Source organism: Phoca vitulina, unplaced genomic scaffold (genome assembly GCF_004348235.1).
Source record: "Phoca vitulina isolate PV1807 unplaced genomic scaffold, GSC_HSeal_1.0 scaffold23, whole genome shotgun sequence".
Lineage (NCBI taxonomy): Eukaryota > Metazoa > Chordata > Mammalia > Carnivora > Phocidae > Phoca > Phoca vitulina.
In genome coordinates this window covers 28,487,042-28,510,313 of record NW_022589726.1, presented here as the reverse complement: position 1 = coordinate 28,510,313, position 23,272 = coordinate 28,487,042, and the positions used below count along the sequence as shown (strand labels likewise).

The 23,272-nt window shown below is 35.2% G+C and overlaps 1 protein-coding gene across 2 annotated transcripts in view; it reads left to right on the top strand.

Annotated features, from left to right (window-relative positions):
* The window catches only part of CNTN1 (contactin 1), a 362,269-nt gene extending 340,271 nt beyond the window's left edge, over positions 1-21,998 (top strand). For both annotated transcript variants that reach the window (XM_032420205.1, XM_032420204.1), the window contains one exon: positions 19,516-21,998. In XM_032420205.1, the coding sequence (XP_032276096.1) occupies positions 19,516-19,592 (77 nt within the window). In that variant the 3' untranslated portion in view covers positions 19,593-21,998. The remainder of the gene's footprint in view (positions 1-19,515) is intronic.
* Positions 21,999-23,272: the final 1,274 nt, after the last annotated feature.

The window sequence follows — 23,272 nt, the reverse complement described above, 5'->3', positions numbered from 1 at the left end:
TATGGCACTAACCAAAAGAAATCCAGGAATCCTTGATTAATACAATTCCGGGTGCTCCATTTTCTGACTCCATTTCTATCGATACTTAACTCGAAAAACCTTCCCACTCTGCCCTCTGGAATTCATTGCCAGTCATCAGCAAAGTCTCCTATAGTGTTCATCTTTTCACTGAATGTTTCCTTCCCGTTCTTTCTTTTTTTTAAGATTTTATTTATTTCTTTGAGAGAGAAAGAGAGCACGAGCAGGGAGGAGGGGCGGAGGGAGAAGCGTACTCCCCACTGATCACGGGGCTCGATCCCAGGACCCTGGGATCATGACCTGAGCTGAAGGCAAATGTTTAACTGGCTGAGCCACCCAGGTACTCCTTCTTCCCCTTCTTAATGCATTTGAAACCTTGCTCTAATTGCTTCTCCTGGAGTTTGTTCAGACCCCCTCTGGACACTGGGCCTGGTGGCAGGGTAGTTGTCCTTCTTGCTTCTTGATGCCTCCATAGTATTCTCCTTCTTTCTTGCCCAAAAAGCCCTGCTTAGAATCCCATATCATCTGCTTCTCTCATTCATTGTCCCTTTTTAAAGTTTTCTACCAATCCCCTGGATCATTTCTACTCATTCCTTGAGGAGTTAAAAGCCCAGATGACTGTCTCCAGAACTACTTCTGTCATACATTTGTTGATTTCAATACACATGTAGATGATCCTTACATTGCCCTGTCCTCTCAGTGCCTTCAAAAACTCTCCTCATTTTTGTTGTCCTTCCTATGATTCTACTCTAACTTTATTATTGCTATTTTTATGATATCAAAGACTCTAGTCTCTGACCACTGCCTATCTTTTCTCATTTTTTTTAGTACTCTGACTCCTAAAATTTTTTTGACCCACCAGAAACCATAAACCACTGATCTTACCACTTTTTCTATGTTTCTCTCTCGATTTCTTCATATGTAGCTTAAATCCCACAGCCACATATTATAATTACTCCTGTGTGTAGAACCCCCATTTTCTTTGCTTCTCTTACTTCATTATACTCACTTGGATATGTCATGGATTAAGTCCAACTGTCCACTTACATCTATGCCTACAGTCCCAAAGCTAAAGGTGGCTAGAGAAAAATACCCAACTTTAAGACTGGTTACAACACCTTGAATTCATGACCACTCACTTCAAGGAGGACTGCAGTGCTGCTGGGCCATTCCACTAGGTTTTCCTAATGCCTTTCATTCTTCTCTTCTTGACAGCTATTTTGCTCTTCTCCTTCCTTAAATTTCCAACATATCTTTCCTATCATCCCTCTTTAGTCAATAGCGTGCTTCTATTTTTCTGAGAAAATGAAAGAAATCAGAAGCAGCCAACATCTAAATATGTACCTTGCTGTCCCTCCTAAAAACCTGAATGAACTCTATGTTCTTATCTAAGAGCCACTCTCCATGTGTGACCCAGTTCCAACACCTCTTGTTAACCCAAGAGTATTGCCTCAACCATTCTTTCTTTTCTCTGCTGCATCATCATTTTACTTTTTCCTATTTGATTTTTTTCTTCAGTATACAAGTATTCAGCAATAGTGCCCATCTTTAAGGGAAAACAAAGAAAAAAAAAAAGGAAAATCTCTCCTTGTTGCTATTGTGTGGTTCTATGATTTTCTTTAGAGCAAAATGCAATAGATAATTTGTTCATCTTCACCATTTCAAATTCTGTCTTGAATTTGCTTCAATCAGGTTTTCATCCCAGCACTCTATCAAAAAGCTCTTGTCAAGGTCACCAATGACTTTCATGTTTTTATTCCAGGAGTCAGTCCTTATTTAATCTCTTAGCAGCATTAATATAGTTGATCACTTTCTCCTCCTCGGCTTTCTGGGCACCAGTTTCTCTTGATTTTCCTCCTCCCTCACAAGCTGCTATCCAGAGTTTCCTTACTGGTTCCTGATCATCTTTTCAACTTTTTGAACTTAAAATGCCCCAGGACTCAGTACTTCAGTATCTTTATCTCTCTTCATCCCTAAGTAATCTTATACAGTTTCAAGGCTTTAAATGCTGAAAGCTCTCAAATATAAGTCTCTAATTTACTCGACTACCTAATCACTAACCACTATTTCCACTTAGACAGCTAAAGTAAACCTTCCCTCTGCCCCACCATATTTCTCTTCCTACATTTTTACCCATCTCGACAAAACATCTCCAATAGTCCTTGAAGTCATCTTTGACTTTTTTTTCTCTTACATACAACATTCATTTCTTTAAGAAATCCTATTGGTTTTACCACTAAAATATATCTAGAAACCTCCAGGTCTGCTACCACCATCATGGTTCAGTGATCATGCTTTCTCCCCAGGATTATTGTGCCAGACATCTCTGTTCTCTGCTTTGTGCTTAGCTAGCACCCTATAATTTATTCTTAACAGAATGACCCCAGTGATTCATTTCACATATGCCAGCTGTGCAAAAACTTACAGTGACTTTCTATCTTAGAATGAGACTAGGTCATATTCACATTTGGATTTTGTCTGATCTGTGTCAACCTTGGCCATTACTATTAACTCCCTAGCTCATGAAATACAAATCTATTTCTGTGAGGTTCTTAATTGGTTTTCCAATACCTTGCAAAATTTGACTCCTCTAATCAAGATGCCAATAATATTCCAATATATTTGTATTACTTATATGCAGTGATTATTTAGCAAAGGTGTAGTCTATTCTTCATATGTAGAATGGGATTCAATGTCTACCTTTTATGTAACTAATAAGTAATGAATAAATAGTTACCTCCCATTACTGTGGATAGAAAATGATAAATAGGTTCTTACTATTGCTGTGAGTGACAAACGAATACAGCAAAATCTGTTTTCTTATGCTTTAAACTTTTGCCACCCAATTCCAAACAAAAGCATGAGTGGACAGACAATCCTCCATATCAGTGTTTTTCAACCTTTTTTCATTACTGTCTCTCTAATAAGCCCTTTTACACATTTTTTTTTTTCCTAGAAACTTTTGCCACTCATGACATTTTAATACCACAGCTATACGGCATACCTGTTTATGTAGAGTAGTCCTTTGGAGATGCAAAAACCATTGTAATATCTCAGGTCTTTTCACCCCACAAGATTGTTTTCATCTCCATAGGGGCCATATTGTCCCTGTGGAGAACGCATGCTCTATGGAGACGCCTCCTTCCATCCATTCCCAAGAGATGCAGTCATTTTATGAATTCATCAATCCAAAATTTTGGTAAACTGTGTGTTTGGAGACATTGTTTTGCACCTTCATAGGATTAATTTTTATTGAATTGTACTTTGATATTTTGCTATTGGCTTATACTGAGGAACATTATAGAAAAAAAGAACAGAAACAAAAGACAATTACACAAAATCTACTACCATATTCCATGATTGTAGAGGATATGTTTGCTGTGCTAAACAGCGTCCTTCTTTTAAGGAACCATGATTAAAAATTTCCCCAGATAGGGCTGAACCTAGAGAAGTGAGTACCTGGGCCAGGCTAATAAATACATATTTAAAAAAGGTAATTTAATATTTAACATTAAATTAGTAATCTTGAAAATTTTGTACAATATTTAATGGCAAGGATGAGATCTAATTAGAGGAAGGATGTGAAAGAGGACTACTTGTCTAAATTCTAGAAAAATTCATCTCCTCAACATCACTCCCCCTCTCTGACATACACAATGCACACTCAAAAAGGAAAAATACATACTATTAAATAATCCATTCTCTTCTGGAGGCAACTTAGATATTACTTATTAGAGCACATTTATTAGAAATCTTATGTTCTATCCATACATACTCTAAATATCTATATCTTCCTTCAACACAACACCCTCCATGAAAAGGACTTGGGGTGGGGGAGGGGAAAAGAAGAACAACCCCTCTGGTAAATATAATTTCCTAATATTCTAATTTGTTGCATTTCCAGTACTATGTTAGCATCCATGATGGATTGTTATCCCAGGTACCTGCCCAGCTGGACTGTCCTTTAACCTGTGTCCATTCTCTGGTCTGAGAACCAGAAGTAGGAGAGCTTTTCTTGGGCACATTCCCTGTTTCTTAATCTTTTGGATAATGAACTTAATGACTGATCTATTTCTCTGTCGCCTGGCCAAAGCTTAGAGCCATATTTCTGACATACCTCTAGCAAAGTATATAGACCATTGTATATTTTAATTAAAGATATGTAATATATCTTATCTTAATATATCTTATAATTAAGTGCTTTTTAAATAGCTCCTTATAAATATTCATAATATTAGCAGTAGCATTAGTGCATGTTGTTGTTGCTATTTTGATATCATTATCTCTTAGCTTAGTCTAATTTTTCCTAAACTTATTTTCCTTCTTCTCAATTTCCTTATTTTTTTCCTTTATCATAATTTATGTATCTTTGTTACAATCTTAAAACCTTTTCAGAATGAGGTAGCTTATAACTTATAAGTAAATATTTTTATTTTATTCTCCAAAAAACCTGACAAAGCATTTTGACTCAGTATTTATTTTCTCAGATAAACTAGCAAAAAAATTATCTAAATAAATATTGCTATGTTAAAATGTCTCAAAAACTCAGATCATAAATGACTTAAGAGCATGTATTGACCTTCAAGAACTATAAAACACATGTATCAAATTTCTAACAGATGCATTATGATTAAAATATGATAAAAAGAATTCTTTAAATATAGAAAGTAATAAAGACAGTATTCTAAAACGTGATAGCCAATAAAATCTAGAGAAAATATTAAAAATGAAGAAAAATTGATACAATTAAAAAGTGCTTACATATTTAGTATGATAATTTTCATGGCAATTGGAGAACTGACACATATGATTCTAAGATTACAAAGAAATTGTAATCCAAGGACAAACCTAAAACATAAGGCAAACCAATTTAATAAAGATTGGAAATAGGAAAAATGGTGCCACCATATATGAAATATATAGCCATCATAATTCTTATATATATTCTTCCAAAGACCTCAAGTAATGTAGTAACATTATATATTTTGAGGTTTAAGAGAGAGCTTTGGTTTTTATAAAAGAAAGGACATTCTTTCTTTTTATATAGTCATTATAAGTGGCTGCCTAAACCCCCAAACATATAAATATACTGTCATGAGTACCTGATACCCAACATGGATTTGATATAGAGAATAAAGTCCTACACAGATAAAATTTATTTAGCTTCTGTCTCTTTTGTTTTCACTGAATATATTTTTCTGCCAGTAACGCAGAGTTGGTCTTTTAGAAGATTGCTCATTTCTGGGAACACTGGTTATTTTGTGATATTGTTAATTACTTTGCCTTTTGTGAGGATGATTTTAATGGTTGAACACATCTTTTTTGCCATATACTATTTTTTGTGTCTTTCCTAGGATTGAAAAACTGTCTTTACCAAACAAATTTTAACTGATCTTTAATATATTTAAGCTAACTGAGGTATATTTAAAAATCATTACAAAAAAGATACTATCTCATATCTGTTGAATTATCACTTTTGTAGAACTTTGGGTTCAGGTAAAGAAATAAAACAATAATTTAAATTAGATTTTCCTATTCTGATTTTTATCAATTTTTGCATAATTTTCAAATGAATATAATTTATCATTAAGGTAAGAGCCCCAATAACTCTATTGTCTTATTGTTCTCTAATTCTTTAAGGAATGTTTTCTGTACCAACCATTAAATATATTCAGAAACTTTTTTAATCACTACATTATGATCAAATAAAATAAATAAAAAAGGAAATAATTCTATATTTGAATTTTGTATGTTAATTCTCTTTCCTCAGAGTGGGAAAAAGTTACATTGTGTTCTCAAAGAAAATAAAATGCAAAATGAGGATGCTTTTTTATTAGAGTGTGATTATTTGAAATTATTTACTATTTTAAAATCTCGTTACTGTTCTTCCTAGAAGAAGATTTATTTTACTGAAATTGAAGATTAAGAAAGTGAGTTATAAGTTATAACTGATAAAATAAGTAATAAATGCCAGGAGTTACAGCATTGATATTAAAAGAAAAGTAAAACATATATATATATATATATATTACAGACAATATTAAACTCAGAATTGTAAGTATTTCCTAAGGTATATTTGATTATAAGCATTTTTCTATAAATAAAGAATTGCTGCTAATGTCTAGCATTTTAGATTATATATATTTTTAGAACATAGGATATATGAGACAAAGTTAGCTAGACAAAAGATGGAAAATCACAGTGAGAATATGATCAGAAACAGTCTCTGCTTTGGCAAGGAAAGAAATGGTTATTCTCTCCTTACTTTATTTGAACAAACTGCCTGTCTTTATAACTAACCTATTGATATATATGCAATAGTACTTACAATAGCACATAGCAGTTACTCAATTATTTTATTTAATCAGCAGCAGCTAATAATGAATGCTATAAGCTAGGACATAAATAATGTGCTTCACACAGTATAATGTCTTCATATTATATTATTATCAATTACCATGTTATATTTAAAGAACTCATTTTTAGTTTCTAGGTGTACTTAAGTGTATTTATACAATTTAGAGAGTGTCAAATCGTGGAATACTTTTTTGCAAATTTGATAAATTCCCATTTATATGTGTTAATCTAAAAATACTTGGTCTCTATTGTTGATTATATTTTCTATACTGATATGCTGTATAGTCAGTGAACAGTATGTCTTTAAGAGCTTGTCCTCAGCCATTTTTATTAAATACATGCAACATTGCAAGTTTAAAACTAAAGATTAGGCATTATTTCCTGTAGCAAATGTTTCTGTTGTGGCTATTTTCCCGAGTTAATAACTTCTCTGATATTTGAACAACTATGTTTGAAATATAGCCTAGCAGAATGTGTTCTTGATGAATCTTATAATATCAGTGAGAATTTTCCTGGCATAAAAGAGGGTTCCAGTCCAAGGAAACAAACGTTGACTCTGAGAGAACACATAAAAATGGCATCCTCTTCAGTGCATTTTGGGATGTGACATTCAAAAAGGATGGTAAGGTAGAAATGGTTGGAGTATAGGTTATATTCAGACTGCGAAAAAGGGGCAGATTGAATTTGTGGTTTTTTTTTTTTTTCTTCATGTTTTACTTTTTCTTGTGTTTAAATAAGAGGTGATGAGGTCCTGAATTACTAAGGCAGAGGCAGTAGAGTGGAGCAGAGAGATTCTAGAGTTGTACTGGAGATAGAATCAATTGTACTTGGTGATGAAGTTGATATATTAAAATTGAGGGTAAAAGGGTTTTGCAAATGACTCTATGTTTTCTATTATGAGTAGTATTAAATGCATGGCAACATCATTGACTGAGCTGAGTAATTCAGAAATTCAGAAGGATAGGTACATTTTATAAGAATAATGACAATGATAGAACAGAGAAAATACAGGGAGAGAGAAATAGTTCTGTGACAAACTCTGAAGAACTCTAACATGGAAAAACCAGATCAGGTAAACAAGAGGTACAGCGGTCCAGGTAAGACATACTATCTCAAAACAAATCATAAGTCTCAAACTTATTTCTAGATTTTACAATATTGTCTCAATACCTAGAAAATTAATTATGAGTTATTTCAAACATATTGGTATAGCATCAATCAATGTCTAAAAGTCCCTCTGTATAAAATACACTGTCAAGAGGCATAAAGACATAAGGCACAAGTATTAAGGGAAGAAAGACAGTAATAACTCCAAAAATTTTATAATGAAATGACTAGAAGAAAACTGGCCCTATTGGTAGGAATACAGACAGATGTTGAAAGAATTTCAATTTCCACTCACTGTGTGGGAATTTGGCTTGTTCAATATAAACAAAATGGTTTCTTAAAGAATATCCCAGAATTCCTGGGGGTTAGCAAGGAGTGACTACTCTGCTGATTTTTAAAATAAACTCCTTGCGGAAGTGATGAAAGCCAATCTTCTTTTTTTCCACTTTTTTGAATTTAAAGAATTTGAAAAGAACTTAAAATTTTCAGAGTTTAGCACGTGAAAATAAGACTGAGAGTGAGCTTTCTGGAAAGAGAAAGAATTCTGAAAAATGTATAAACAAATGAAAATTCCATGTAGATACCATCCAAAGTGACTGGATTATTTTATATCTTCTGGATGAGAAGCTAAACAAGCACAAACTTAGAAATCTTTAGAGTAATCAGTGGTGAGTTTCAGCCAGTAATTCCTTATACGTTTCAGACAGTTGTTAAAACAGCTGAGAAATTGTTTCTCCTCTGGAAGTGCAAGAAGAAGATTTGGCTGGTTGTAATCCTTATAAGAGTTGAAGAAAGTCAATGAATTTGGACAGTTTCTTATAAAAGCTTTATGTGCATGTGGAAAACAGAGAGGCACCAATTAGTCCTTGCTGGTAGATGGATGACACTGAATCCTGCAGTGAGGCCCCAAGGTTGGACAAATGAGTTCAGGTTCATATTAGGACAGAAAATCTTAACTACCAAAGTACTACCTCTGAGAGGTGAGTCTCTTATTTGTCATAGCCCCAAAGCAAAGATGAATCAAGAAAGATCAAATGGGACCTTGTTCACAGTTTGACCCTGTGAAACCTTCCAGGGTAGTTGTGTCTCTGAATCACCATGTGAAACCAATGGAGAACTAGGATCCTTGACTGTTTTTGCTATGGAGCTGTTTAGATATTGGTAGTAATTTCCAACTCTCAGCTCATTACATTAGGGAGGTTGGATCACTATACTCTCTAGCCATAGTAAGTTAAGAGATATTCATGAAGCATCCATGGGATAAGGAAAACAACACTGGAGTTAGAATCAGGTTTCAGTTCAATACCCAATTTTACTTTCGCTAGATGGGCAAATCTGAGCCTTAGCTCCCTCATCTGTAGATGAGGATGATGATGCATACTTCAACTGTGTATTATATGAATTAAGCAAAATAACATGTTACAAACTTCCCCGAACCGAGTTGGCACATAATAAATTATAAAAAATAAAAACAATCCATTGAATGGATATTTGTTGATGATATATGATGGACCAGACTATCCAGAAAACTTAGAAATCAACAAAATAATTTTAAATAAATGTCCTTTTTATTCTCATATCATTACTATCTGTATATTTAAATTTTGGAATTTTCCTCATTTTTAGATGAAGATTTTATTTAAAAAGAAAAGCAGAGCTAAAATTTATATAGAAATTAATCTGCATCTATACTTTAATAAGACTAGCCAGGTGAAATGGAAATTACTCCAGGCAGGCCAGCCACTTGAGTGACTGTTACTGATTAGGGTCCCACAAAGGAGTTACATGAAACTGGACACAACTCTCATTTTGGGGCTCATAGAACCAATTGACAGAGTATATTTTATGTTATCCTCATAGTGCTCATCTTTTTGAAGGGCCTGCTATTCTAAGCAAATTTAAAAGACTGGGGAATGATTTGTCCCACAAATAGACATGCAAATATGTGTCTCCTAGAAATATGTCATATTTCCTACAAATTTAGGGATGCCTTTACAAAGTGACACTCTGTGCATGACATCCCGCCACATGATAAGAGTAAGACTTTTGGGTTCCATTGTCTCACATAAAAACAAACACTGTGCCCCACCCTGACCTTGAACATGAGTATTAAAATCAGCAGAAGATCATTTACTCAAATTTATTTAAAGAAGAACTGAGGAGATTCAGTGGGCTTTATGGGAAGACATATCTGCCTGCTTCCCTTAGTTTGGATTTCTTTTTATTGGAAACAATTATAAGTTTAAGGAAAATTGACTGTCATGGACCAGTAGGTTTTACTCTTACTCTTTATTGTCAATAAGCCAAAATGCTAGCTGGTCTTCCAAAAGCATAAAGAGGCAAAGTTATAGAATAAGCAAGACTGTCTGTGGGGTCTTTCTTCTTCTGTAAGTAAACCCAATAAGTCATGTATCCCTACCTCTTGAAAATGTCTAGAAAGTTTTAGCCACAGATGTACTCAAGGGGTTCCTCAAGCCTAGCACTAAAGAGGAACCCATTAGCCCTAGCAAGGGGAACATACAAATTCTTAAACTTTCTGGCTCTACTTGCTGTCCTTTTATCTCAAAAACTGATTAAGGAAAGGGAAGGTCAGGGCAGAGGAGGAGATAATTTAATATTTGTTTTGATGAGTTTGGCAAAATAAAATAGTCATTCAAAGTCCCCAGTCTTGGCGCGCCTGGGTGGCTCAGTCGGTTAAGCCACCGACTTTTGATTTTGGCTCAGGTCATGACCTCGGGGCCATGGGATCACCCAGCATTGGGCTCTGTGCTCAGTGGGGAGTCAGCTTGAGATTCTCTGTTCTCCATCTCCTTCTGCCCTCCCCCTGCTCATACTCTCTCTCCCAAATAAATAAATAAATCTTTAAAAAAAAAATAAAGTCCCAGTCTCTCTAACTTTAATCAAGTTTGAGAAAAACTAATTCTTGTGGTAGTTTAACGCATTCCACGAAGCCAGGGCTACCCATATAAGAATGTTCTAATAGCTATTTCCAAAGCCAAATGTAAAGATGATCTAACAAGCTGACTCTGGTTGTGAATTAATCACAAATAAAGAATTTGAATGCTATTTGTTAAAGGTTTTATACAAGTTGGAAAACAATAAACCCATGAAATCCATTATACACATGTTGCACATTTGGTAGAATGGGACCCATGTCTCCTCTGTCTCCTCTGTCTCACCGCAGGCTCAATATATTCTTATGAAAAATTCATGAGGGGCACCTGGGTGGCTCAGTCGGTTAAGCAACAGACTTGGTTTTGGCTCAGGTCATGATCTCAGGGTCATGAGATCTAACCCACATCAGGCTCCATGCTCAGTGAGTCTGCTTGACATTCTCTTTCTCCCTCTCCTCCTGCCCCTCCCCCCACTCTCTAAATAAATTAATTAATTTAAAAATTCATGAAATAAGAATTGTTTTAATGAAAAAATTATATTTCATATTTCAAATTTACAATTATCAGACAACTTTTACTATGCATTTTTATCATTGTTTTTTTTTCACTTAATTAGCACAAATACCCTGCTATGTATTACACTTCCTATTTTGCAGATAAGGAAATGGAGGCTCTGAGTGCTTAAGGACCTTGTGAGGGCAAATAATTTCAAATATATTCAAATAGGGCACTGAGGGCAAATATACTCAAATAGAATTATTTCTAATGTGGAGTCTCATGCTCTGGTGAAAACATCACCTTGCATTTCTAAAGAAGTAGGTAAGCTAATTTAAAAGATCATTTCTAAAGAAGTAGATAAGCTAATTTAAAAGATCCTCATAGTTATAGTCTCATCTTGCCCCAAAATCATATCAAAATTAAGTTATTTGCACATATCTTTGTTGATCAATAGGCAGTTAGAAGTTACTCTTATATTTCCCAGCAGAGAATTGGTCATCACTGTATTGGAAATGTGTGTTTCTTTCTCAAGAGGAAATTCATCCTGGCAATCTAGTGTTCTGACCTGGGAAGGGCCAGAGTCAACAGTAAGGAAAGAACACAACTGGCAGGATAAGCTGCCAGCAAACCATGTCCCCCTGCCAAAAAAAAAAAAAAAAAATCTTATTTTGCTTGGCGTATGGGTTTAAAATTGCCAAACAAGTAGGAGCAGTAAGATTAGTGGGTTGCATGAGTTTGAAAAAACCCATCAAAGCCACTATCACTTACATGATCAAACTTTTAATGTGTCTTTATAAACTAATATCAACTTTGATTATTATAAATGAGCGGAAATATGTCAAATATGTTTGCAAATTTTATGGCTCAATGCTTGATATTCTTAAATATATTATGGTTTGCTTAGAATCATAGACTCATGACCATAGTAGGAAACTTAGGACTTATAATATTGAACCCTATCATTTTCCAGAAGGAAAATCCACATCCTTGACAAGTAAAATAGCCAAAGATCACACCATCCTCAGAGCCACATCTTGAGTCCAAATGTTATTTTGCCTAAAGCTATACAACTAACTATTGACAGAATTGGAAGTAGGCCTTAGGCTGTCTTTCTCCTTCTCCACATAGCTTAGTATTTTCCAATCCAAAGGGACATAAAGAAATAAAATTATCAAAAGCAAAATAAGTAAGCCGATATACATGGGCACCATATAAAATAGATATCTAAAGAAAAGAAAATGAGGAAAAATATGTGGAAAAAGTCTGCTTCGTTTTATTTTCTGATTTCTCTTTTGTTCTTTTTTTTTCCAGAAACTCTTAAAACCAACTGGGTTAAATATCCATTACTTCATTTTGTCAAAGGCAGGTGTTAATGCTTATAATAATTGATTTAAGATTGAAACATGTCTCGACATTTTACTCCAGAGACTGGAGCAAACCCAACTAACTACCTTTCTAAAAAGCCACCTCCTCTAATTTTAATAAGCACTAGACAATTTATAAAAATAATTGTGGTATATGGCCTAAAGGAAATTTTAACATTAACCTCACTGAATTGTAGGCATTATATTGCAAATTTTATGCCAGTTTTCAGGCAAGTAAAACTGTCCTGCTTTATAAGTTTTTCAGTTTTATACCTCAGCTCTACTCTAGATTCTCATTATTGATAGTGTTTAGACAAGGTGAAGAACAGGGTGGGAATCTGGGGGTGGTGGGGTAAGGGAATCATAAAAGAGGAAGAAGAAAAGATAGGGTGGAATTTCCAGAAATATATCAACCAAAACCAAAATTTTCATGAAATCCCAATGTTCAAGACAAATTTTAAAATAATTTGCTTTTGCCTCAATGGCTTCACATTACTCAGGTGTTCAGTCCTGCAAGAAAATTGGATTGCTTAAATTTTGTTTTAATTATCTTTGTAAGAAAATTCATCCAGACTTTAAGTTACATTTCCTTATCTCAAAGTCAGAAACAGCTCTTCCTCCTTTAACCTTTGTTTTCACCCATTTCTGCCACATGATTTAAAAAATAAACATCATTTTCCAACATAATACAATAATCCAGTGGAGAAACAGATACAATTAAATAATTTACTAAAGGGTATATAGCTAGTAAAAGATAGATGGAGAATTCCCAATTGCTTAGGCTAACCAAAAACAAAACTCTTCACCACTACTTAACCAGACTAAATCCTTATGGTTGTTTGAATTTGTAAAATGACAAACTCCTTCTTGGTCTTCCTGTACAAATAAATTAAGGTCAGAAATGGTGATCTTACATAGACCCAGCCATAGTGATTTATTAAATTTCTTAGCTCATTCTTCATGTAATTATCACTGCTGCTGAAATTCCAGATCTTAGAGTAAATATAACCATACATATTTATGTACTCCACCCCACCCCACCCAACCCCCCCAAAAAAGTAGCTTCCAGGCTTACAGCATCTAATGCTACACCTATCCTGAGTGGCTTTCAATGATTACTCATAAGAATGGCTCCATTACCATGACTAGTTTACAGAACTAAATGGTCCTTAAGTCTTCAGTAGCTAAATAGATCACTTGCTTTTCTTATCTTGATTGGTCTCAAACAATTAGAAAAATGTGTAAAAGTTGAGGAAGGCAAGTTAGAGAGGTGAGCAATTACCTGAAATATACTTTTCCAATTACCACAAAACACATTTTACAAAGTTATGGACAGAATGTTATTCTTGTGACATGTTTCTTGACAAAAAGCTTACATAGTCAACAAATTTAGGAGATAAGGATTATTCTCTTTTGCTTTTGGTGACTCAGTGTGCATTTGCACTTTTTAGTTGAAATGTATTCTCAGTTTTTCTCAGAACTCTTGCTTTACTTCTTGATCCCCATAGCTCTTTCACTGGGGAAAGTACAAATCCTCCTGAGATCAGAATGAACATTGACTTTTTTCTGAAGTCCCCGTGCCTCCCTGGCCACAGTGCTTGGTTAAGGGATGAGAACCAGTTCCAAGCTAGTTCTATCACAGAAATCCACTAATTCAGCCATAGTCATTGGTCTGGGGAGGGTGTGTGACCCATACTCCCCAAATCAGAATCTTTCCTTAAGAGTTTTCTCACTAGAGTTTGGGTAAAAAGATGTCATCTTTTTTTGCTCTTGAGAATATATGGCTGTGAGCTTGGAGCTCTTGTCTATCTTGAGGGGAATTCTGTCTGAGAACTTGAGACAATATGCAAAGGAAGAAGAGATGAAAGTCAGAAACATGGAAGACACAGGGGTTCACGTCGCTGGTTGTAGTTGTTCCAAAGCAGTATGACATTGGCTCTTTAGTTGGGTTCCTGTTACTTGAAACCAAAGATCCCAACTACAGTGCCACAGAGGAGATGACACTTGAGCTAGACCACTGCAGGGAAGTTCAATATGCCCAGTCTTGATAGGTGGAAGGACATTCTAGGAATATTTGTGCTTAAAAGGAAATGTGTATGATTGGAGAATAGTAAGTAGACATGTGTCTCAAATGTAAGTTATATGCAGGGGACACCTGCTTTTTGTATTGTTTTGCTTTGCTTTCCACTCATCTATTTTCAAAAAATACAATGCAAGATGTCTATAGCAAGAAATAAACAGCATCAAATGGAGTATGAATTACTACAATTTATAGGAGTTTTCTGTTAGCCATGCATTTTCTGAAGTGTTTTACATAAGGCAGCTGCTTTCAAACTGTGATAAGCAGACCCCCACATGTTGTATGGAGTGACGGGCTTGGGGGAGTACCGGTACCAGCGTGAACATGGAGGAGGTAAAGGCTGGTAGTCTCCTGCTCCAGACTGTACAAATAAATAAGGTCAGAAATGTTAATCTTAAATAGACCCAGCCACAGTGGTTTATTAAATTTCTTAGCTCATTCTTTATGTAATTATCACGGCTGCTGAAATTCCAGATCTTTGAATAACGCATCCCTTTCCTTCCTACTTCAGTAATGAACTTCCACATATGATTGCTTCTAAAGAAAGGTTATGCTGCTAAAAAATACATAAGAACCATTGATAGGCATCTTCTCAATTCTCACAATAACGCCGTGAGACATATTATTATCCTCATTTTATAGTTGAAGGAACTAAGGCTTAAAAATATTAAATAACATGCTCAAGATTACCAAGCCAATAAAAGGCGGAGGTAGGATTTGGACTTTGCTTTCTTTTCTCAGCCCCAGAGGCCTGACTCTTATCTGCCACACACTACTATTCCCAGGACACCCATATGGCTCCTACCAGGACAGTGACCTGCTTACTGATCCTCATGTTTGCCTCTTCATTCTGTGAAAACCTAAACAGCTGAAGACCAAGCACAAACCAGACAAAAGTCTGATAGGTAGTCAGACTACCTGTAATTGACTGGATGCAGCAAGAAACAAGCCAGAGCATGCGTGGAACACCACTCAAGTGGGAAAGAGAAGCTTTTTACGTAAGGTTTGAGTTCCTGCTGAAGAATTCAGAAGGGGTTCTAAGGGAGGTAGCAATCAGTTCTGGATCTGCCGTTTCTGAGGTTGAGATAGGAGAAGCAGAGATTAACTAGGGTTGGGGGCCATCATGAAGGGAGGGTGGTTGAGCGATTGAGTATTCCCAGTAATAGATGGGAAGTAAAGCAGTCCTGGGCATCATGGGTAACACAGCACTAGCCACTCAATGAAGGGGTCGTTATGGCATTTTATAGCTGTGGCTTGACCTTGGAAGTATCTCGAGGTTAAGCTTACAGTTAGCGTTATCTGTGTGTGTCACACTAACCTGAATAAAGACATGTGGCTTTGTTCTTTTTCCATCTGAGCTAATTTTTCACTCTCAGTCCCAGACAGACTTATACTCTTTCACTTCTCTAAACTTGCTGCTATCCCAGCAAGAGTTCTGTTGAACTCAACAAATTTCAACAGCAAACATCTACTGATATGCACCTAATACACTGAATTTATATTAAGCATGCCTCTAGGCAGTGGGGAATCAACCATCTTATCTTCCCTAAGCCAGAGCAAATGATAAGACTGAAAGACAAATTGGAGGATCTCTGGACAGAGCAGTAAAATAAATGCCTTTTTTTAGAAAAAAGATTTTATTTTTAAGTCATCTCTACACCTAATGTGGGGCTTGAACTCACAACTCTGAGATCAAGAGTCATGTGCTCTACTGACTGAGCCAGACAGGAACCCCAATAAATGCCTTTTTGATACGTGTTTTTTTTTAAAGTATTTATTTATTTATTTATTTGTGAGAGAGAGAAGCAGACTCCCTGCTGAGCAGGAAGCCTGATGCGGGGCTCTATCCTAGGACCCAAAGATCATGACTTGAATTGAAGGCAGACGCTTAACTGACTGAGCCACCCAGGCGCTGATGCATCTTTTTAATATCATCTCTCTGATGGAGGGAAAAAATGATTTCCTGAGGAAAAGCATTAATGGGAATGGGTAATCCCCTCCCTTTCCCCAGGTCCCTAAAAGTTAGAGAGATTATGCGACAGAGAGAATCTAAAATGTAAAGAAATACCAAGGGTTCCACTACAAGTCAAGTGGTTTCCTTTGCTTTCTTCCTTAAAACCCCTTGTTCTACCCTTTTGCTATCCCTCCCATCTTCTGCTCCTAATCAGAAAAGGCTCAGGGCTTACAGCTGGAAGAATTATTATAATATTATGAGTCAAGTATTCACTATATACTGCACTTGGTCTTAGTCAACACAGCTGAAAATACAATTTGGATATATTCCTCCTCAGAATCTAGAGATATTAATAGTTGTGAACACAAAAAGTGACACCACAAGAAGAAACTTCTCTGTCTTATAGCATCATCAGCAGTAGCAATTCGGATTGGACCATGGTGTCCAAATTTAAGCATCAGAAAAGAGATTTGTATTTAAAACTGACTAGAATGGTTCTCTACTTATTGTGAAACTTGCAAAGATTGTTAAGTACTATTTAACTTTTAATTGGAATTTCCCTTCTCAATATATAACTCTCTCCAGCAGGAATCCTTCCTGAAAGAAATAATAAATCAGGGCAGTTTAGTTTAAAAAAATCAAGAAAATGCAATGAAAAAGATATAGTACTCTAAATTGGCATTACCTTTGTTCTGATCGGGAAAAATGCTTCACAAGATTAATGACTTGTTCATGTTTGACATACAGTAAATATATGAAAGCAAAATATATGTTTACTGCATACCATATAATTACTGACATTATACTTGATAGCAGTATTATGATACACATTTTGTTAGATATAAAACCAATATATATTGAAATGCTTCAAGAATATAGGGATCCCACATTTAAAATGACTTTAAATAGTAATTCAGTCAGGTCTCTAATTTGTGCTTGGAATGTGAAAGAGAATTGAAGATGAAGACCACAATTACATAAGCTTGAGCCATAAGAGAAATTAAATATAACACACATAAACATGAAGAGTTTATTTAAAATAAATCAAATATCCTGATGTTGAAGCCACAAATTATGAAATTGTGTTTGGTTTTCATACTAACACCAAAACTTCAAAATGGCATCCACAATTGACTAAAACTTCTTTCTGCGGCCACCGTCTGTATGAGCCAACCCACATATTCAGGCAAGTACATGAACGTGTATCCGTCCCTGATGTAATTTGTGGTCAGAGGACAGAGCGATGCACAGACCCTGCAGTCATTCTCAGACAAAAGTCTTCAGGACAGACCATTTAACTTAGGTCAAACATTGAAAACTGATGTTTTTCTGTGTGATTGAGGTTTATTATTGGTCACCTTATCGGAATAAAATAACAGGTGGGCTGTGGCATATTTTAAAAATATCTATGTAGAAAAATAGGATGAAAAACACTATGTGAATGCAAAGACTCTCTTTGAAACAACTTAGGTGCTGTGCTTTCTCATATGTCATTAATTTTCCTTCTGTGCCTTTATAAGTGTGGAGTGGAGTGTCCTTATGCATTTCTAGAACTGGTCCTTTTCCAAAGCTGTCTACACAAAGTGGCAAAAAGAGAGTATGGCCTTTGGAGCCTGGCAGATCTGCGATGGAATCCTGGCTCTGCGCTCTACTGGCCATTGGCTTTGAGCAAGTCATTTTTACCTGGATCTGAGTTACCTAATCTATAAAATCAGGATAGTAAGACCTACCATCATAGGTTGTTGTGTTGGTGTCATAATATATATAAAAGGCCAGCCGAGGGGCGCCTGAGTGGCTCAGTCGTTAAGCGTCTGCCTTCGGCTCAGGTCATGGTTCCAGGTCCTGGGATCGAACCCCGTATCGGGCTCCCTGCTCAGCGGGAAGTCTGCTTCTCCCTCTCCCACTCCCCCTGCTTGTGTTCCCTCTCTCGCTGTGTCTCTCTCTGTCAAATAAATAAATAAAATCTTAAAAAAAAAAAAAAAAAGGCCAGCCGAGTGTCTGTCTCATGACTATATGACAGTAAGTAGTAGCTTCCATAGTCGCTGTTAGTGGTATCATTGCTATTCATGATGTGATTAGGCAGCAGCAGCATTAATGCTCTCCCAGCAGCTACTTGACTTTTCTACCCTCACTGTGCTGCTTATTTCTTTATCTGGTTCTGATAATACTTCTCTTATGTTTTCCATGCGGCACTCAACACTGCACTAGGGCACTCGTGAGATACTGGTGTGCGGGTAGATAGGACCATGTTCCACCCGGTGGGGAACATGAATGTGGTTTTAATGACTAGAGATTCCAGACAAATGCCCTGACTCTTCCTAATATAAGAGGAGTATTCCAAAGGGCTGTTGGGAGCCACTGTTAACACGGTAGATAATAAGGTTTTAAGGTTTCAAATTAACTTCTACAACTTGACACAAATCTATTATATTTACGAGCTGTTGGTTGTATTTTTTAGCTCAGCATTCATTCCAACAGTGTGTTCATTAAAGGTAGCCTAATAGATGTGGGGAGTGGAAAGGAAGAGTGTGCCTTCTTGATCCCATTTTTTAGCCTTTTCTCAAGAATTCCAGTGTGGGCAGGACCTGCACCCATAAACTTGACCAGAGGAGGAGCCCTTCTAGATATAATTAATAGCCCAAGATGTAATATAAGTCCATAGTACATTACATCGTATTTATTTTTAATTCATAACATAATATTTCAGGGCATTTTTTCCTTAGATAAAAATTTGAATAGATTATTTACTATTATCAACAACATATTCCTCAAATCATTAGGTGCTTAGGTGTAAGCACCTAAATGTCTTAAAACCATTGGGATATTAAATTATGTAAAATCTATCCAGTGTACCCGTGATATTTTTATACCAGGTAACATTATTACATCTTTTTATCTTATTTTTTAACAGCTTACATATGTGCTTTTTTTCCATTTGTTTGTTTGCTTATTTACATATGTTTCTTGACTTAACACCTTCTGGTAGGAAAACATAAACATTTGTGATTTTATCATAAATGATTTATAGAAACGTGTTATAGAAACAGCCACTTGCTCTCACACATGAAATTCTTGATCAAATGTTTTTGTTTTCTTTAAATCACTGAAGTACAGAGAATTATTTTTTTAAAGGAACCTTTTGTTTTTTAGGCCTGCATACTCTGGCCTTCCCCAAAACAGGGTAAATGAGAAATAGTGCCATTCTCAATGAAATAATATGCACATTTTTGGTTTACTCTGCAGGTGTGTCCACCCTATCACCAAGTCTTCTCGGCTTACTGCTGCCTGCCGTTGGCATCATTGTCTACTTGGCAGTCTGAATGTGATGTGACAGTTGCTGTTCCCAGCCCAGCTCAGAGGACACCTTCATCCCTATGATGACTACAATTCCTTCCAATTCCTGTGGCTCCGCCCGAAGCCAAATAAATTACACTTTAACAAACTATCCAACTGATTTACAACACACGTTATGACTGAGGCATTCAGGAACACTTTCATCCAAAAGAATAAACTTTTACATGGATATAAAATAATTTTTAACTCGTTCCAATATGCCTTATAAACCACTTAACCTGATTCTGTGACAGTTGCATGATTTAATCCAATGGGACAAGTTACAGTGTTCAATTCAATACTATAGGCTGTAGAGTGAAAGTAAAAAATCACCATACACAGGTGCTTTAAACTTAATAACAAGTTGTGAAATATAATAGAGGTTGAAATGTTGATCGTATGTGGTAAATGTAAGAGTAATACAGTCTCTTGTACTATTCTCTGTTTCGGGTCCTGCATATTTTTGAATGGCCCCTATCATTCATGACATTTTGAGTTGTCTTGACAAACGATAGAGTATAACTGAAACATTCTGACATAAATTCCATGACCAAATCATTTTACGGAATGAGTTAAAAGATTCTGAATATTGAAGACCAATTCTAGAACCTGTTATCAGTATTTTTATTTTGGAAGAAAATAAATTCTAAATATTTGGCTTTCAGAATCAGTAATACTTTTAAGTTAGTTGTTTAGTAGTAAAGTTAACATACCATATGAAGATTTTTCTTTACTTTTATATTATATTCTGAAGTTATTTTATGCTTTTCTTGTCATCAATTTCAAACCTCAAAAATCACAGCTCTTATCTAGAGTATCATCCTATTGCTGTATTTATTCATATGTGGGATGATGAATTTTGAAAAGTAGCGTGCTTCCATTTTTTAATTGAGATGTGACAGTCTTTACACAGCTAGGAATAAATGACAGTTAAGTGAATATCAGTGTGATCTAATAATATTCTAGTATCTTTGTTTTTGTGCTTCATTTCTAAGTAAAACCTTTCATTATTGAAGGTATCAAGAAATCACCTGTTGGTTGGAAAAACTACAGTATACCTTATTTTTTTTAATTTAGTTTTAAGCTCATTTCCCACTTCAATGCAATACTGAAAACTGGCTAAAAATACCAAATCAATATATTGCTAATGGTACTTTGAAAGTATGCATACTGGAAGGCCAGGGGAGACAAGTAATGTGTCTGTCCAGTGGTGTCTCCCAAGCGTTGGTGCTTTAGGTTTTCATAAGTTGTAAAAAGGAAGATGCACATTTCTTCATTCTCCATGGTGTGCAAGGAAATGTGTTTGAGTGTGGATGTGAAAGAAATGGAGTAATAAAGGATTAGCTGGCTCACGAAATAGTGCAATGTCTGATGATTCAGGAGGTATAATCCTATTTTATTAGCACAACCTTGCTAGCTAATTAGAGATAGAGTTTATCTTTTTAGAAAGGATACCTTATAGGTTCATAAAAAAAAAATATTTACAGGAAGCAAAATAGATCTATTACACTTTACCCCCCTTTCTTTAATTTGTATAATTTTTGTACTATATATCTATGTGTAAATGTTTAGAGCTTTCATTATGAAAATATCAATAAATATTTCATTAGTTTACATTCAACTCTTTGTTATAAAATGAAACTTTTTAAAAATAAGTGAAATGGGTGATTTCCCAGTGGAAGTATGTCAACAGTCTTAAAATCATGACCAGATTTCATAAAATACTTAATTATTTGAAAAGGAAACAAAATCTCTTCATACTTTAGAGAAATGAATACTCTGTAAGCCTTCTGTACAAATGTTTGTGTTTTCATTGTTACACTTTGGGGTTTTCCTTTTGCAATGTGACCCATGTTGGGCATTTTTATATAATCGAGAACAACTAAATCTTTTGCCAAATGCATGCTCGCCTTTTATTTTCTAATGTAGTGCAATAAAGAGCAAAACTGGCTAGATTTTGCATGAAATGCTTTGGAAAGGTAAGAAGAAAACAGATTTTGGAGGTTGGTTGTTTAATTTTAAATTTGTGACAGAGATAAGGTAGATTAAAATCTCTCATACACTGATAACGCAAGCTTTTCATCTCCCATATAATTGTACAAATTTGACTGGGACCATCAGTTTTCAACTGTTGTCAAACTAACTAATGTATCATCTGCTTAAGATGCAAGATTCTTGATTAAACTTTATATAGATATAGACATATTTGTTGTTTCTTTGTATTTCAGGAAAGGTGATAGTAGTTTTATTTGATACTGATAAATATCGAATTGATTTTTTTAGTTATTTTTTATCATTTTTTCAATGGAGTAGTATAGGACTGTGCTTTGTCCTTTTTATGAATGAAAACAAATTATAAAGAAATAAATGTCTTACTGTTACCCAAGAAATAACAACTGTCCTTTCAATTACCTAAAGTTTAAAATTCATTTTTAGAAGGTTTTCTTTGTAAGTTCAATAACACAGAATAAATATTACTTCTTAAGCAACAGTTAATTGTTTGAAAGGTTCTACAAAAAATATACACACAGACGTAAAGAGACACACACATGAGCTTGCGTGTGCGTGTATGTGCACACAAACCAGCGCTAGTTCATTGAAATAAGATTACCTGGTAGATAACTTCAATTTTGGAGATTTCAGTAAATATCACTCAATCTAATGCTAGACACTAAAGCAAGCTGCTAAATGCTCAAGAAAAGAAGGAGGAGAAGGAGAAGGAGAAAGAGAAGCAGCTAGTTCAACCCTGAATGAGCTGGTATTCTAATAGAAGAATTCACATAAAAGCGTGACTCTACAGACAGGTCTGGTACAGGTAAAGCCTTCTCTGAATCCTGATTTGGACTAAGCCCAAACTTCTGAATCCCAGGGCTCCCTGTGTTCTGCCTTACGATCTTCTGTGTCCTGATTATTATTTCTCATTGGCATTCTGACCTCCCTTCCTGTTTCATGAAACTTGCTTCCACCCTGGATCCTGGTTTCCCTTTTGGACCGTGACTCTGTTTCTTGACCCTAAGTATTAGATTACTTCCATTCTAATTTTTTTTTTTTTTTTTTTTGGTATTTGACCTTGGATTGACCCTAGCTCTAATTGCCCGGGCTTTGAGAGATCAAAGCTTCTTTCTGTGAGAGTGTTTTCCATATTAGTGGTTCTCAAACCTGGTTGCCCATCAGGATCACCTGGAGAATTTGAAAAAGTAAAATAGAGTCTCTGGGTCCCAGTCCAGACTTACCAAATCAGAATTTGGAAAGTGAGGAACAGGAATCTGTATCTTTTTAGGTTGTTCAGGAGTATCTGGTGGGGAGCCAGATTTGAGAATCAAAGATTTTTATGATTACTACAAACTACATTTACTGATATTTTTAACTGAGTCAACAAGATCAACATGATGTATACATACTTTAAGGATCTCTTAAAGGAAAAAAAAATACATTTTATTGGCTTGTCTAAAATGCTAATTTACTGATGACTGAATTTCTTATCTATTAGTTACATATCTTAAGTATCAAAATGCTATACACTTTCAGTCTAATAAAACTATCCATATTTATTTATATCTAAAATTCAGGTAGCAGACTGAAATGTACTTTAGAAGATTTCTTCTCTAAAGGAATGTGGATTGTCTCTACTCTTTTTTTTTTCATGTCACTTGGTGACTTAATTAAA